The sequence below is a fragment of the Phascolarctos cinereus genome, unplaced genomic scaffold (assembly GCF_003287225.1).
Source record: "Phascolarctos cinereus isolate Bilbo 61053 unplaced genomic scaffold, phaCin_HiC Scaffold_1;HRSCAF=81, whole genome shotgun sequence".
Lineage (NCBI taxonomy): Eukaryota > Metazoa > Chordata > Mammalia > Diprotodontia > Phascolarctidae > Phascolarctos > Phascolarctos cinereus.
Genome location: NW_027555514.1, coordinates 186786021 through 186802020, shown reverse-complemented (window position 1 = coordinate 186802020; position 16000 = coordinate 186786021). Strand labels below are relative to the sequence as shown.

Genomic DNA, 16000 nt, shown 5'->3' with positions numbered 1-16000 from the left:
AATCAAAGTCAATTTCAAGTCATGTTTTCATCTCCCTGATGTCATGGTTCTCTTCAAGAATGAAGGACAAACACAACAACACATATAGATATACAGTTATCCCTTCCATATCACACCTTTCACCATCGTAGATTCAATATATCGCAGGTTGGCATAAGATATTAAGTGGTGGGGGGCAGCTATGTGGTGCAGTGGATAGAGCTCTGGCCTTGCAGTCAGGAGGACCTGAGTTCAAATCTAGCCTCAGACATTTGACACTTACTAGCTGTGTGACCCTGGGCAAGTTACTTAACCCCATTGCCTCACTAAAAAAGCAAAAAACAACAAAAACAAAAAAGAAATTAAATAGGATGATAGAAAATGCCATTCATATCCAGAGAAAGAATTATGGAGTCTAAATGCAGATCAAACCATACCATTTTCGCTTTTTCTGTTTGTTTTTTTCTTTCTCATGGTTTTTTCCCCCCTTTTATTCTGATTCTTCTTTCACAACATGACTAATGTGGAAATGTGTTTAATATGACTGTACATGTATACCCTGTATCAGATTGCTTGCCACCTTGGGGAGAGGGGAGGAGAGAGAGGGAGAAAAATATTTGGAACTCAAAATATTATGAAAGTGAATGTTGAAAACTATCTTTACATGTAATTAAAAAAATAAAATACTATTAAGTGGAAAAAATAAAATTAAAAAAGTGAAGATATTAAATCACATTATTTACACTAAAATAATATTGTTCATATTTTAAAACAAACAAAAAAAGAAATTAAATGGGAGTTGGGGGGGGAGTTTTGTGGAAGCCAGCAGATGTCACAGAAAGAGTTTAGAAACTCAGAAATGCATAAAACATATATATAAATTATATAATATTGACATATTTTATCTTTTAATATCATAATAATTCAGACCCCTTCTCTGGTATGAAAGAAGGGCCAAAAAATTTTACATGGATTTTCCAGATCGCAGGAGAACCACACCCCTAATCCCCACAACGTGGGAGGGATAACTATTTACATACACACATATACACACACACACACACACACACACATATATACATATATACACACACACATATATATATATATATACATACATACACACATATATACTTGTAATATACACATTCATATACAAATATATACTGTAGTAGACAGAAAGAAAGAGAGCTGGACTCCATGTGAGAAATAGCATAGAGCTTTCAATGATCTCAAGCTAATCCTGACCCAAAAATGTATCTTTTAAACATTAGTGTCCTCCCAGAAAGGCAGCATGACTTAGTGGCTAGAGGGCTGCCCTTGGACTCAGGAGGACTTGGGTTTCAGGCCACCTTGGCCACCCACTGCCAGGGTGGCCCAGAGTAAGTTCCATAACCTCTCTGCCTCAGGCAATTCTTTGAGTCTCTATGTGGCTGAGAAAGTGCCCATCTGCTTCGGTAGGAGGAAATTGCTCACCCTAACTTCTTGTGGTAAAGAAATCACAAGTCTGGTTTAAAACAAAAATCCTCTCCTGCTATATAGTTATGAGTCATGGAACACCACAGTATTTGAAGAATCAAAATTGTGGGTAACTCAAAGAGAATGCAAAGGCATAAATTGGCTGCAGCATTTTACTACTAGTAGTTTGCATATAAGTAGTTAAATAAAAGATATTATCCAAGAAATGTATGATTTGAAAGGGAATCATAGAAATGGGCTGTTGTTTTTTGGGGGTTTTTTTTAGGCAATTGGGGTTAAGTGACTTGCTCAGGGTCACACAGCTAGTAAGTGTCAAGGGTTTGGTCTGAGGCAGGATTTGAACTCAGGTCCTCCTGACTTCAGGGCCAGTGCTCTATCCACTGTGCCACCTAGCTGCCCTGAAATGGGCTGATTGAGGTATGAACGACGGTGAGTTACAGCTCTTTGGTCTTGGTGCCCCAACATTGCTGCCATGGCAGTGATGATGGTGGCTCTACTTGCTTCCATGCCAGATTTATGCCCACATCTTTACTTTCTGGCATAGCTGCTTATGGGGGAGCCTATGGCCAGCTCACTCTCTCTGGTGTGCTTCGGTCTAGTCCACGCCCTCAGGCATTTACACAGAGCATCACAAACTTGTCAATTAGTATGACCACATTAGTCCACGTGAGAGTTATTTCCTGGAGAATTAAGAAGAATGTTGGGAGATTTCCATGCTGGCCATCTCCAGCTTCTATATATCCCTGCTAACTAGAAAGGGAGCTGCACAGACACGCATACAATTATATAGCATAGCTGTAGATAAATAGATACATGTAGAAAGCAATGTGAAAGGGCCCTGGCCAATGAGGGTTCTGTCCTAAAGCATGCACAATATGCCTTCCTGATTCCAGTCCAAGTGGAGGCTTGGTAGGCCTGTTTTTGGACACACATATTCTGTTCTGGTATAGGGAGTTCCCTGTACTGATAAAATCATAAGCAGGTCCAGACAATCCCTCAAAATGAATAAATAAAGAAACAAACAGATTAGATTGATAAATGTCTGTTGAATTTGTTGTCTATATTAGGAACATAATTATCAAGTATAATTAGAATAAGGAATAATACTACTGCCATTTCTGTAGCACTTGAAAATTTGTAAAAAGTTTTACATACATTAGCTCATATGAACCACATAAGTACTCTGAGAGGTTGGTACTAAAGGTATTCTTATCCTCATTTTACAGATAAGGAACCTGAGACTCAGAGAGGTTGAGACTTACCTAAGGTCCTACAACTAGTAAATATCAGAAATGAGATCCGGGAAGCATCAAGGTATGTTCAGAAGACCCAGTTTCAAATCCTATCTCAAATATTTACTATCTATTCGACCTAGAACAATTTGCTTAGCCTTCGTAGGTCCCAGTTTCCTCATCTATAAAATAAGGGCAACCCCCTCAGAGCAATTAATTAATTAATTGTGTAATTAATTAATTAATTAGATGATCTCTGAGGTCCCTCCCACATTTAGATCTAATTTCCAGACTTTACGAGTTCATGTCTTCTTGACTACACCATGCTGCATTGTGTGAAAGTATGGATTAAGATCATTCTGAATAGTAGAAGGGGTGTGTGTGTGTGTGTGTGTGTGTGTGTGTGTGTGTGTGTGTGTGTCCTGCCCCCCAATAGGAGAGGTGGTACCTGAACACCAGCAGAGCAATGAGTAGTGCCAATATGATGGCTCCTGTAAGTGCAAAGGCAGCAGTCATCAGGACTTCAGGATCTATGGTAGCAGAGACAAAGAATAATGCGTTACTGCAAATCATTGAGAAGAAACCTTTAAAAGCATTTATTTTAAAAATCACAGTTGTCAATGCTACTTAGAGGGGAAGCAAGAGTCTAGGTTTTATCCAAACGTTTTCCTGAATTTTGGTTCATCTTCTTTGGCTTCTATATGTGCTCTTCTCCCTGTCCTCAGAAGAAACCATACCATTAGACTGCTGCACTGGATGTGGGAGAGGTAGGGGAAAGAAGGGGAAAGGATGATGCAGCCACCTCTGCACTATGTATCTCTTCTCTCTTATCAAAAATTCTGTTGAATATTCTTAAATCAGGGCATGCAGAGCCGTGTGGCATTAAAATTATTTTTCCAGCATGCACACAATTTTGATGATAGAAATTTGCTGTACTAGAAAAAAAATAACAACTAACATTTATATAGCTCTTACTATGTGCTAGGTGTTGTGCTAAACACTTCACAATTATTATCTCATTTGATCCTCACAACAACCCTATTATTATCCTCATTTTGCAGATGAGGAAATCGAGACAAACAAAGGTTAGGTGACTTGCCTGGGGTTGCACAGCTGGTAAGTGTCTGAGGATGAATTTGAACTCAGTTCTTCCTGACTCTGGGCCCAGAACTCTATCCACCATGTCACCTAGCTGCCCCAATAGATAGAAAATCACTATCTCAAGGCAATGCTAGAATAGGAAGATGGAAAACTATGGGAATGATCTTTTAAAAAGTAAGCGGTGGTATTAGACAGCTTAGAAAAATAATTTTTCTGTGGTTTCTTAAAGACATTGGCTACCTGGAGTAAGTCTGAAAAGGAAGGCAATCCAGTAAAGGGAGTAGAAGTCATGCTATTGGGGCAGCTAGGTGGTGCAGTGGATAGAGCACCAGCCCTGGATTCAGGAAGACCTGAGTTCAAATCTGTCTGGCATCAGACACATGACACTAGCTGTGTGACCCTGGGCAAGTCACTTAACCCCATTGCCTAGCCAAAAACTAAATGAATGAATGAATGGATAAATAAATAAATAGAAAGATAGATAGATAGATAGATAGATAGATAGATAGATAGATAGATAGATAGATAGATAGATATAAACGAGTGATTAAATAAATAAATAAATGAATGAATGAATAAATAAATAAATAATTGAGAAGTCATGCTATACAAAGAATGGAGATAGGTTAGATCGGTGATGTCAAACTCAAATTGAAACAGATCCCTGTAAGCTGCATATTGACTTAGAAAACCACAAATTAACATTATCTAAGTTGTATTCTATTTTTATTTATTGATTAAACATTTCCCAATTACATTCGAATCTGATTCAGGAAGCACTCAGGAGCTTGGTTTTGTGGGCTGCTAGGCTAGATGATAATATGGTTATAAGGATTCAGAATTGGTTGAATGACCATACCTAAAAATTATCATTATTAGGTTGATAGAATGATTCAGGAAGGTCTCTACTGGAGTGCTTCGTGGACCTGTCTTTGGTCCTGTGCTGCTTAATATTTTTCATGAATAACTTAATTGAAGGTCCTGATGACATGCTTATTGAAATTGAAGACTACATGCATGAAACTAGATGGGATAGCTAACTTACTGCATGAAAGAATCAGAATCCAACAATATCTCAGTAGGCTAGAATGATGGGCCAAATCTAATAAGATGAAATATAATAGGGACAAATTTGAAGTCCTGCATTTGGGTTCAACAGCCATCTTCACAAGACAGGGAAGGTTTGGTAGACAGAAGGTAGTATGGAAAAAATCTGGTGATTTTAGCTCAATATAAATCAATAGCTCAACATGGCAGCCTCATAAGTTAATAAAGGAAGTAGGAGTGCTTCACCTGAAGAGAAATCTGTAGGGAGAGTCTAAGATTTCTAAGATCACATGTAAAAAGGTATGTCTTATTCCCAAACAGCAGCATAATCACAATCCAAAGTGAGGTAACAGACGTCAACATTTTATTCACAGGCAGTGTTTGCCTGAGAATATTCTCCTGGAATTAATTTGTTGAGAATCTTCTAAAGTGTTTTGTAGGCAGGCCATCTATTACTTGGTGTTTAATCCTATAGGAACTATGCTAAAATTAATCTCAATTTCTTCTATACCTTATAAGCCAGGCTTCATCAACCTATATATGACCAGGATGGAAACTCCCAGTGCCAATGTAAGTTATTCCTTAGTATCCCTTCCCCCTAAATTCATGGACTTTTAGATAAAGCTCTAGACCAGAGAATCAGCGACTAAGAAAGACTATTTGGGACTGATTCTATGTCATTTTCAGACAAAGCACTAGTTAAGATGTTTGAAAGTGAAATGGAAGAAAGTTATTTGGCTCTAGCCATATTCCACCTACATAAGCATATTGGCAAATCTAATATTTAAGATAATATGTTTAAGATTAAAACCCTAGAAACACAAGCCGCATTCAACAATGGGATCTATTCCTTGCTATCAGAAACTACTTTAATAGGTGAAAATGCATCAAAGATGCCTTGCTTACCTTTTCGTAGTTCATCATAGGGAAGTTTTTGATTCTTCCAAGTGAAATGGGGGCTGTTCTCATACCACATGGTCTTATTTAGGTGGGTGTCATAGTACAAAAGAACTTTGTACTGTGGCAGTAAATGAAAAGAAAGCCAGTAAAAAGAAAGATGCATTTTGTTAGAACTTTATGAAGCTTATATGAACTAATGCAGTGAAACCAGTAGAGCCAGGGGAACAATTTACATGATTACCACAACCATATAAAGAAGAACTATTTCAGAAAATTTCAGAATTCTGATTAATGCAATGATCAATAGCAATTCTGGAAGACTGATAAAGATTAAGTATGTATCTAGGAGTATGGTGGTAAATGTTTAACTACTGGCTCTCAAAAAAATGTACACAGAACATACTTTTAAATTTAATCTGCATTTTCTCCGTCATTTTCTTAAGTCTAGACAATGAAAACCACTACAAATCAAGCCCTGATTTATAGCATTTGCAGATTTCTGATGTGTGAATACTCACACTGAAAATTAAACAATTGGCTCTCTGACCAATATGAGATGGCTGCAGCATACCTGTGTTTCCCACCTCTCATCAGAGAGGAAATGAAATTAAAGATGCTGAAGGAAGCACATAATTTTAGACAGGGCCAAAATGTAGATTCGTTTCCTTGATTATTAATTATCGGTTATAATTTGAGAGGCTGGGTGGGCTGGGAGTTAATAGATATTGAGAGTGATGGAAAACAAAAAGAACAACAATTATACACTACAAACAACAGAGAAGGAAGTTGAGGAGGGGACACAGACAAGCAGCTTTGTAACTATTGTGTTATATTTAAGGTGCACTTTGCCACTTTTTAACGCAGGTAACAAGGTTATAATTTCACATATAACTGAACTAAAAGATGTTAAATAGCTTGCCCATGGTCACCCAGCTAGCAAGTGTCTGAGGTTCAAACCCAGTTCTTGCTGACCCTGAGTCCAGCACTCTACCCGCTAGGCCACATGCCCACCGTATTCTTGCTATTCTAGTCATCCCTCCTTATCCAGCTTTTGGAGGCCAACGTACCTCATCAGTGTCTGCTGACGTGTACAGAAGAGTCACATTGTTATCAATATCCCCCCACTCATCCACAGTCACAGGACCTAGAGTTCCTGCCAGGGAAAATCAGTAAGGATTAGTAGTCGATATTCAGATTCAGTCCTAGAGATGTTAAGACAGTGAAGTGGGATGGAAGTGACAGAACCAAAATCCCCAGACTTCAAAGTGGCAGAGGCAAAACTTCAAAACAATGGCTCCTTCCCCTGCACCATTTTGCTTTTATGTGGCAAGAGAGTTTCTAGAGAAAATCTCATGGGAGAGGTATGGGGAGAATGGCGTTTTGCTTCAAAGCCTGGGCTTTAAATTACACCTTTGGTGGTCCACAAGATTATTTTCTTTTACGGAAAAGAAATTATCCCAAGCTTGTAGTACCTTGCACCATAATGTGAAAGCAAATCGCACCACCAAATTTCTTATATTTTCTGGCTATAGGTGATGTCATGCTGCAATGAAACTGAATGAATGAATGAATGAAGTACCTTTTGTTTCCAATAGCTAATTAAGGATGTACTAAATTGGTTTTCCCAGGAAATCTCTGAAGAACGCTTAAGAAAAAGTAAGTGTTTTTATTTACTCAAGGGAAAAACTCTTTTCACACAGCATCCAGGTTGGCACAACAAGTAACTAGACACTTCCTGGAGGTTTCCTGATGATTTTAACAATGGCATTTTCCTAAGAATGTGTATTGGGTCAAAGATTCAAGTACAGTTGATCATATTTGCCACTTGCAGCAGAACAACCATTAAGCAATGGATTCGACCAGCTGTAGTTTGTGCAATTTGTATTGACAGACTGATTGAAATAGCAGGAGCATAGTATTTTCCAGCTTATTTTAGCCAGCAATGAATTGGAACAGCCTTAGGCAGACACAGCCATCAATGACTTCTTAAGTGATCATTAGAGTGGATGAAGAAACCCAAAGCACGTTTTTCTTTCTCTCCCCAATCCACCACTTTAGCACCCATGCCCCATAGGTCCCGGAATACAGGAAGAAAAACTTGTGATCTTTCTTTACCAGTCATTGCACCATACATTCTGCCTACCTCACCCCTATCACATACATTGTGTAGAACTATGCTGCCATCTAAAGGTTGGAAAAGAGATTTCAGTAGCTCATGGCTAACAGTCATCGAGGAGAATGCTGAGACTCATCTTCTCAGGGGGATGATTCCTCTCCTAGAGAGTATCATAGCATCATGAATTTAGAGTTAAAAGGAACCTTCAAGGACATCTAGTACACATCTCACATTTTATAGGTGAGGAAATAAGAAGGTCATACAACAAGTGAAATTTGAACTCAGATCTTCTGACTGTGAGTTGCCCTTTCAAATGATCAAATAAGAGAATAAATATATGTCCAAGTACTTAGCACGGTTCCTGGCACATAATAGGTTACTGGAATGGAAATGCTTATTCCCTTCCCTTTCCAATTTGCCAGCTTGACCTTCTGGAGATTCATTAAGAACTCAATGCAGGGGAAATTAGTGAAGGAATGATGGACTTTAGCATCATAAACGTAGAGATGAAAAGGGTCTTAGAGATTTTTCAGGGATGGAAGTGGCAGAGCCAGGAGTTTTGAACTTAGGTCTTCAACTTCAAAACCCTGGCTCCTTCTACTGCACCATTCTGTTCTTGTGTGGCAAGACAGTTTCTAGAGAAAATTTCATGGAAGAGGCATGGGGAGCATGGAGAGTAGCTTTTTGTTTCAGTATGGGTTTTTAATTTATACTTTTGGTAGTCCACAAAATTATTTCTTTTGTGAAAAAGAAATTATCCCAAGTGTGTGATACCTCATACTCAAAAAATATACAGGATGAATGGAGTATACAGTGCTTTGTGTAACAGAAATCAGGCAGCTTCATCTGTTGTAATATCCAATAGCAAGAAATTAAGAGATCAGAAAGATGGAGGGTTCTGGAGTGAAGGAGAAAGAGGTAGAATGGAGGAACAGCAATAGCTAATGCATTAGAGGAACTGTGAGGTAGAAGACAGGTCTGCAGCATCACTATAGAAGAGGCAACAAATATGCTTGGTAAATGTCACTGGTCTGGAAGATCAACCTCCATCAACGGACTGGTCTGATGGGATGGATGTGACCCAAAGGGTTTGAAAATTTTACTAATGGAGTAAAAACTCTGACAAGCCCTCCCAAGGTAGAAAGGCTTCAAGTACAAGCCTCTGTAAAGGAAATTTGTGTGTGCGTGTGTGTGTGTGTGTGTGTGTGTGTGTGTGTGTGTGTGTGTGTGTGTGTGTATTGTCTGAAATTTAGCCAGGCTAAGTTTAGAAAGACTCACCATATTTCCAAGGCTAGTACTTGAGTGATAGATTTTTGTCCGTAACAACTAACGACACAAGCAAAGTGCAAATAGGTTGTACAGTTATCCCTTCCACATTGCAACTTTCCCCATTATGGTTTCTACGTATCGGGATTTGGCATCAACTAAATGAAAATATTTTGGAGTTTTGCAGAAGCCACAGACAGTGCAGAAAAAGTTTAGAAATTCAGAAGTGTGTAAAATATATGTATAGTATTATATAATACCAACATATTTCGTCATTTAATATCATAATAATTCAGACTTCTTCTCTGGTACGAAGGGAGGGCCAAAAATTTTTATGCAGATTTTTCCAGATGGGGGGAAGGGAGGTGCCATGCCATTAACAAGTACAGTGTGGAAGGAATAACTGTAATCTATACCACACAGATGTAATTCACAGATCCCTGAGGTCTAAGTTCATATTTTTTGGCTAGCTAATTAGAACTGGTGAGGGGGAAAATGTGGGGAGTTTTAAGGATACTTAGTCTCAATAAATTAGACAATTCTAGAATTCCTGGGGTGGATCTCTCTCTTTTTTTTTTTTTGACATCCTCCTTTTTAGCCTTCCCTCTGCCAACTTAAATCCTACCTAGTCCTCTTTAGAAGTTGAATTATGGATCTCCACATAATAGATACATGATAATGTTTTGAGTGACCATCCCATCAAATCCTTCCATTGCTGCCTACAGTCAATTCAGATGTCAAAACCTTTTTTCAACTTTCTTTAAAAGGTACTGATTTCACACACACGCATTTTATACATATGTACCTTGGAAAGTGAGGTTTCGGAAAGCATAAGGAAAAGCGGTAAACTTTTCTTGAAGTGATTGCTTCACAATGTGTCCAAACAGCATGATTCCATCCATGTGGGCAAGAACAAAGTCATCTTTCACCTAAAAGGAAGGGATTATGGGGAGCACCCCACAGAAAATTTGAGTCTAGACAAATACTCTAGTTTTAGGCTCATATCACAAGGCTATGTAGTTGAGTTCAGCACAAGAGAGTAACATTGAGGGGGAAATAGCTGACATTTATGCATTATTTAATTTGATCCTCACAAACAGCACTATGAAATATATGCTACAAGTAGTATTCTCCCTATTTTATGGACAAGAAAACTGGAGCTTACAAAGCTTAAATGCCCATAGTCACCCAGCTAGTAAGGGTCAGATTTGAAACCAGGTGTCTCCTGACTCTCCAAAGAGCACCCTTTCTACCCTAAGATAGGACATAAGTAGAGTTGTATAGAAGAGTCTCAGACTATGGCATGAAATAGCTCTTGGTCAAATTACATAATACCACCTATTTGTGTGCTTCACCTCAACCTGGACCAACCCTCCAAGTTCCCGGGGCCCTCAGAATGTCTACTATATATCCAAGGTCCCCTACATCAGTCTTCACCTATCCAAATTTAGCCTTCCCAAGACTCTAAGCTAAAAAGTTTTGAATAAACATTTTCACATTAAAATAGTGATTTATTACTGTACTACCCATCCTCCCCAATGGTATATTAATTTTAACAACAGACAATATCTTAATCCAAAAATGAATCTCTAATGGTGACAGGCTTGTCTGAGATACTTAGCAGGATGAGGAAGGGAGGTAGAATGAGAAGCTTCTCATCCTTCATCAAATGTTATTACATATCAATGCCCACCAGAAAGGCAAAACTAGGGGACTCCTAAGAGCTCCCCATGTTCATCTTTCTACTTATGTTTGACAGATGTTTCTCTCAATATGAAGCTTTCATGACAACACTTAGTGCAGTGTTATGTGACCTTAATGATGGTAATAGTTTGTGAGACAAGCAGAAATTGTAGTCAGGTCTAGCATACAGGGCCCCCTTGGACAGAAAAAAAAATTGTACCAAATGTGGATTACCAATGAGATATTTAATAAGTTAGATAAGCTGGAATTCGCAGGCATCAATGTCAACACGAGGACGTTTTTCATGTAAGGAGCTGATGTGGTATTCTCAAAGTACTGGTTACTGAAATAAAAAGCATATGTTGCCTTTTGAAAATAAGTACCCCAAAACAAAGATGCAACTTTCTTACAATATAAAAGAGGTTTAAATCAGCCTCAAAACTAGTTTCCTCATATCTCTTTGCCTCAAAAAAAAATGCATTTGATTTTCTGATGTTGTTCTTACAAATATGCAGGGATCCAACTTTTTAAATTAGTAATATCATTTATAGAGTACTTTAAGATAGTGTAGTACAGTAGAAAGAGCATTGGCCTGGTATCAGAAGACTTGAGTTCAAATCTGTCCTCTAATGCATATTACCTATGTGGTGTGGGCACTTCTCTGGGCCATAGATTTTTCGTCTATAAAATGATAAGTTTGGACCAGATGGCCTCTGTCCTTTGATCCATGATCCAATGAAAAGAAAATCAAAGTGTTCCTTTGGCTCAATATACTAAGACTATTGAAGAACTCCAAACCTTGCAGCTGGCCTGATTTTTTTCCCAGCATTTAACATTCAGCTCAAACAGAAAAGCATGCTTTTCCCCCTGTGGTGAAAACATGACCACTCAAATGCATTCAGGGTGGATGATAAGGCTAGGAAAATATGGCATGTAGTAAATAAAGCAATAGCCTTTGGCCTGAACTTTTAAAATTTAAACTTAGATAAGCGATAATTAATCATCCCCTCAGACAAGGAAACAATCATGTGACTCAAACTAAAGCAAATGGCCAGAGAATCACCACTTACTGAGTTGCCCATTGGCTCTTCTGTAAGGCTGTCTACTCTGAATTAATTTATAGTAGTTATAAGGAAGAAGGAAGGTAAAAGAGGGAGAAATTCCTTATCCAGAATTCTCCTTCCCTGGTCTCAGTAAAGAGAGAATTTTTTAAAAGCCTCTATATATTTTATAGTTTATATTTACCTAATGGTAAAGATCAATTATACAAGTCAGGCCTTTTTATCTAGAACTCACCTCTTACCAAAACAGGCCTAAGGAAAGTAAACTGGGAGCAAAGGCTGTTAGTAATGGAAAGGCTGATTACATTCTTGGGTGTATAAAGCCGGTAATCAGTTGATTCATCATTCCTGCTAGACTTGGCTAGGCAGGCGAATGAGAGTGCAGGGTAATGGAGCTTTCAAATTCCTATTTTATTTCATCTTATAATGAATTCTAGTCTGTTCACTGCTAGCAGTAAAACTAAGTAGAATCAAATGGGGAATTTCCAGCTGCCCCTGGACATTACCTTCAACATGAGCAAAATTAAACTCATTATCTTCCCCCACACACCTGCCAAATTTCCTTTTCTTCTTCCTCCCACCTTCCCTATTTTCTGCTCATGACTCTACTATCCTCCAACTCATTTAGATTTTATACCTTGGAATCACCTATGATTCTTCCTCATCTCTCTCCCAAGCTACTCTACCTCTAAAATGTCTTTCATATTCCTTTCTTTCTTTCCACTCTCACTGCCTGAATCACTTCTGCCTAAGCTATTGCATTAACCTCGAGACCAGTCTCCTTTTAAACCATCCTACAAATAATTCCCCAATGAATCTTCTGAATGCACAGTTCTCATGACATTATTGCCCCATTCAAAATTTCCCATGGGTCCCCATCATGTCATCTACTGTAGTAAAGTCAATTTTACTTAGTCTGACATTCAAGATCCTTGATAATTAGGTTACTTACATCATATCTTTCCAGCTTTATCTTTTGCTATACTCCTTCACTCACTCTATACTACGGCCAAATTTCTCTCCTATTTCCAGGCCTTTGTTCACACCATTCCTAATACCTGAAATGCTCTTCCATCAAGCTTTTTCTGTTGAAATACTACCCATTCTTATCACTCAGCTCAAATAGCATAGCCGCCTTCTTTGATTCCTCTAGTTAGGAGTCATCTCTCCATCTTCTGAACTTTCACAAAGCTTTGTTTTCTTAGTAGTAAGAGCACTAAAAATAACTAGAATAGTTTCATTTCTACTATTGATACTTTACAAAGCACTTTCAATATGTTATCTCATTTTGAACCCCCATTCATTTATTATATTCCGCTTTTTATAATATTTAGCCATGCATATCTTATCTCCCTTTAATGGATTGTAATCTCCTTGAGGTTAGAAACCATGTCATCTATTTCTGTATCTCCCTCAGTCTTAGTATAGTGCCTTATAAATTTTAGCCATTCAACAAATGTTTATTAAAAATCACTCACTGGGGCAGCCAGGTGGTGCAGTGGATAGATCACTGGCCCTGGATTCAGGAGGACCTGTGTTCAAATCCAGCCTCAGACACATAACACTTATTAGCTGTGTGAGCCTGGGCAAGTCACTTGACCCCATTGGCTAGCCAAAAAAAATCACTCTCTGGATCTCAGTACCCTCATGCACAAAATAAGGAAATTAGGCTAGATCATTTCTAATGTCTGTCGCAGTCCAAAAAGTCTGTGATTTTTAATTGAATGGAATTTAAAGAAGAAATGAAGCTGTAGTTCTAAAAACAAAATATGTCTTCAGTACATCATCCACAGATGCCATGAGAAATGTGGCAGGAGACTCTGTTTCATGGGGAAGAGTGTTCATAAGATCATAGCTTGAGAGTGACAAAGGGCCTCAGAAGTTATTTAGTCTAACCCCCTAATTTTATACAAGAGAAAACTGAGGCCCAGGCAAAGGCTTACTTAAGGTAATAGTGGGATTTGAACTAGGACTTCTGAGCCTAGACCCAGTGCTTTACTCACTGTATCATTTTCTTTATCACAGTCTCAAGAGGAGGAGAGGCTTGAAGCAATACTCACTTGAAAAGATCCACCAGAATGATGACAATTTCTTCATCTGATTTGTAATTACTCTTGAGGGTATTAACAGACTCGGGTGTGCCACACATGATAATCACTGCGAGGGGAAGGAAAAGAGACAAAGCCAGACATAAAAACACAGAAACTCAGAGGAGGAAGAGACCTCAGAGGTCATGTAGTCTAATTCACACCCAACCAGACATTCTCTCTCTACAATAACACAAGCAATGGTGGTCCAGTCTCTATCTGAAAACCTTTGCGGGGAGGGGGGGCGGAACTCAGCACCTCCCAAGGCAGCTGTTTTCATGTATATGTGTACACACACATACACATACATACACATATATACATATGTATATATGTGTATATGAGTATAATCAGTAAACATTTATTAAGCTCCTACTATATACCAAGCATTTGTTCTAAGTATTGGGGATACAAAAACAGGAAAAAGACAGTCCCTGACCTCAAGGAGTTTAAAAATCTAATGGGGGAGGGACACCATGCAAACAAATGTATATATAAGCAAGCTATATAGAGGATAAACAGGCACACATTAAAAGAAGAACGTCACTGGAATTAAAAGGGGTTGGAAAAGTCTTTCTATGAAGATGGGATTTTAGTTGGGATTTAGGAAGCCAGGGTGGTTAGTAGTCGGAGCAGAGGAGGAATGTTCCAGGTGGGGGACAGTCAGAAAATGCCTAGAGCTAAGAGATGGGGTAGAAGAGCCATGAGACCAGTGTCACTGGATCAAAGACTATGTGTTAGGGAGTAAGGTGGAAGAAGACTGGAAAAATAAAAAAGTGCTAGGCTATGAAGGTCTTTGAATGCCATATAGAGCATTTTGTATTTGCTCCTAGAGGCAATAGGATGCCACTGGAGTTTATCAAGTAGGGGGCTGACATGATCAGACCCAGTTTTAGGAAAATTACTTTAGTGGCTGGATGGAGTGGGAAGAGACTTGGGGCAGGCAGACTCGCTAGCAGGCTGTGACATCTTCTAGGTGTGAGGTGATGAGGGCCTACACTAGAGAGGTAGCAGCATCAGAGGAGAGAAAAGGGCATATTCAAGAAATGTTGCAAATGTAAAAGCAACAGGCCTTAGCAACAGATTGGATATAAGGATGAGAGATAGTGAGGAATCCAGCATGACTTCAAGGTTGAGAGCCTGAAGTATTGGGAGGATGGTGTTGCCTCTACGGTAATGGGAAGCTGGGAGGCGGGAGGAGGGTTTGTGGGGGAAGACAATAAGTTCTGTTTTAGACATTCTGAGTTTAAGTTATCTACTGGACATCCAATTCAAGATGTCTTAAAGCCAATTAGAGATATGAGATTGGAAGCCAGGGGAGAGATTGGGGCAGAAAATGTAGCTTTGAGAATGATCAGCCTTGAGATGGTAATTAAATCCACAGGAGCTGATGGCATCTCCTAGTGAAGTAATATAGAGGAAGAAGGCAGGTCAACAGCAGGTCCCACTTTAGCAAGCCAGCAGCAGGCCTTCGGGGCAACTGAATCAGCAGTAGTGGCTTCCACAGTTCTCAGGCCACAGACAGTAAAGGGGTCAGACAACCAGTCAAAAGGAGATTGAAGAGGTCCTTTTGCTGGTACTGGGTGCAGAACTCTGTTGCATTTCCCATGCAAGGATCTGTATCACAGACTTGGGTCTCAGTCCCAGGGTGAGAAGGAGCTCTAGCACACCAGAGCGTGCTGCCACAATAGAGTGGGACCCCGATCACAGTGCCAGAGGAGAAAAGAGTACATGTGGTTGCTTAGAGACCAGAGCATATGCCAGAAGAGGAGTAAATACACCTCTTCTTAGATCATACCACCTTGGAAGAACTGAAAACTTACAGACCCTCAGAACTACTTCTGCAAATAGCTGCACAAAAAACCCCGAAGCTTTGGACAGTGCCTTTTCCATTCCAGGAGCGGAACCCAAATTTAAAAGTCAAGAAATAGGCTGGAAAATGAGCACAAAAAAGAGAGAGAGAGAGAGAGAGAGAGAGAGAGAGAGAGAGAGAGAGAGAGAGAGAGAGAATGAGAGAGAGAGAGAGAGAAGAAAAGAAGAAAAAGAACC

The 16000-nt window shown here is 39.1% G+C and overlaps 1 protein-coding gene across 1 annotated transcript in view; it reads right to left on the bottom strand.

Annotated features, from left to right (window-relative positions):
• The window catches only part of GUCY2C (guanylate cyclase 2C), a 104049-nt gene that overhangs the window by 50174 nt on the left and 37875 nt on the right, over positions 1-16000 (bottom strand). Inside the window, exons 6-11 of the mRNA XM_020994327.1 lie at positions 13925-14021; positions 11038-11146; positions 9926-10049; positions 6806-6891; positions 5745-5856; positions 3139-3220 (exon numbers count right to left, since the gene is read on the bottom strand). Of these exons, the coding sequence (XP_020849986.1) occupies positions 3139-3220; positions 5745-5856; positions 6806-6891; positions 9926-10049; positions 11038-11146; positions 13925-14021 (610 nt within the window). The remainder of the gene's footprint in view (positions 1-3138; positions 3221-5744; positions 5857-6805; positions 6892-9925; positions 10050-11037; positions 11147-13924; positions 14022-16000) is intronic.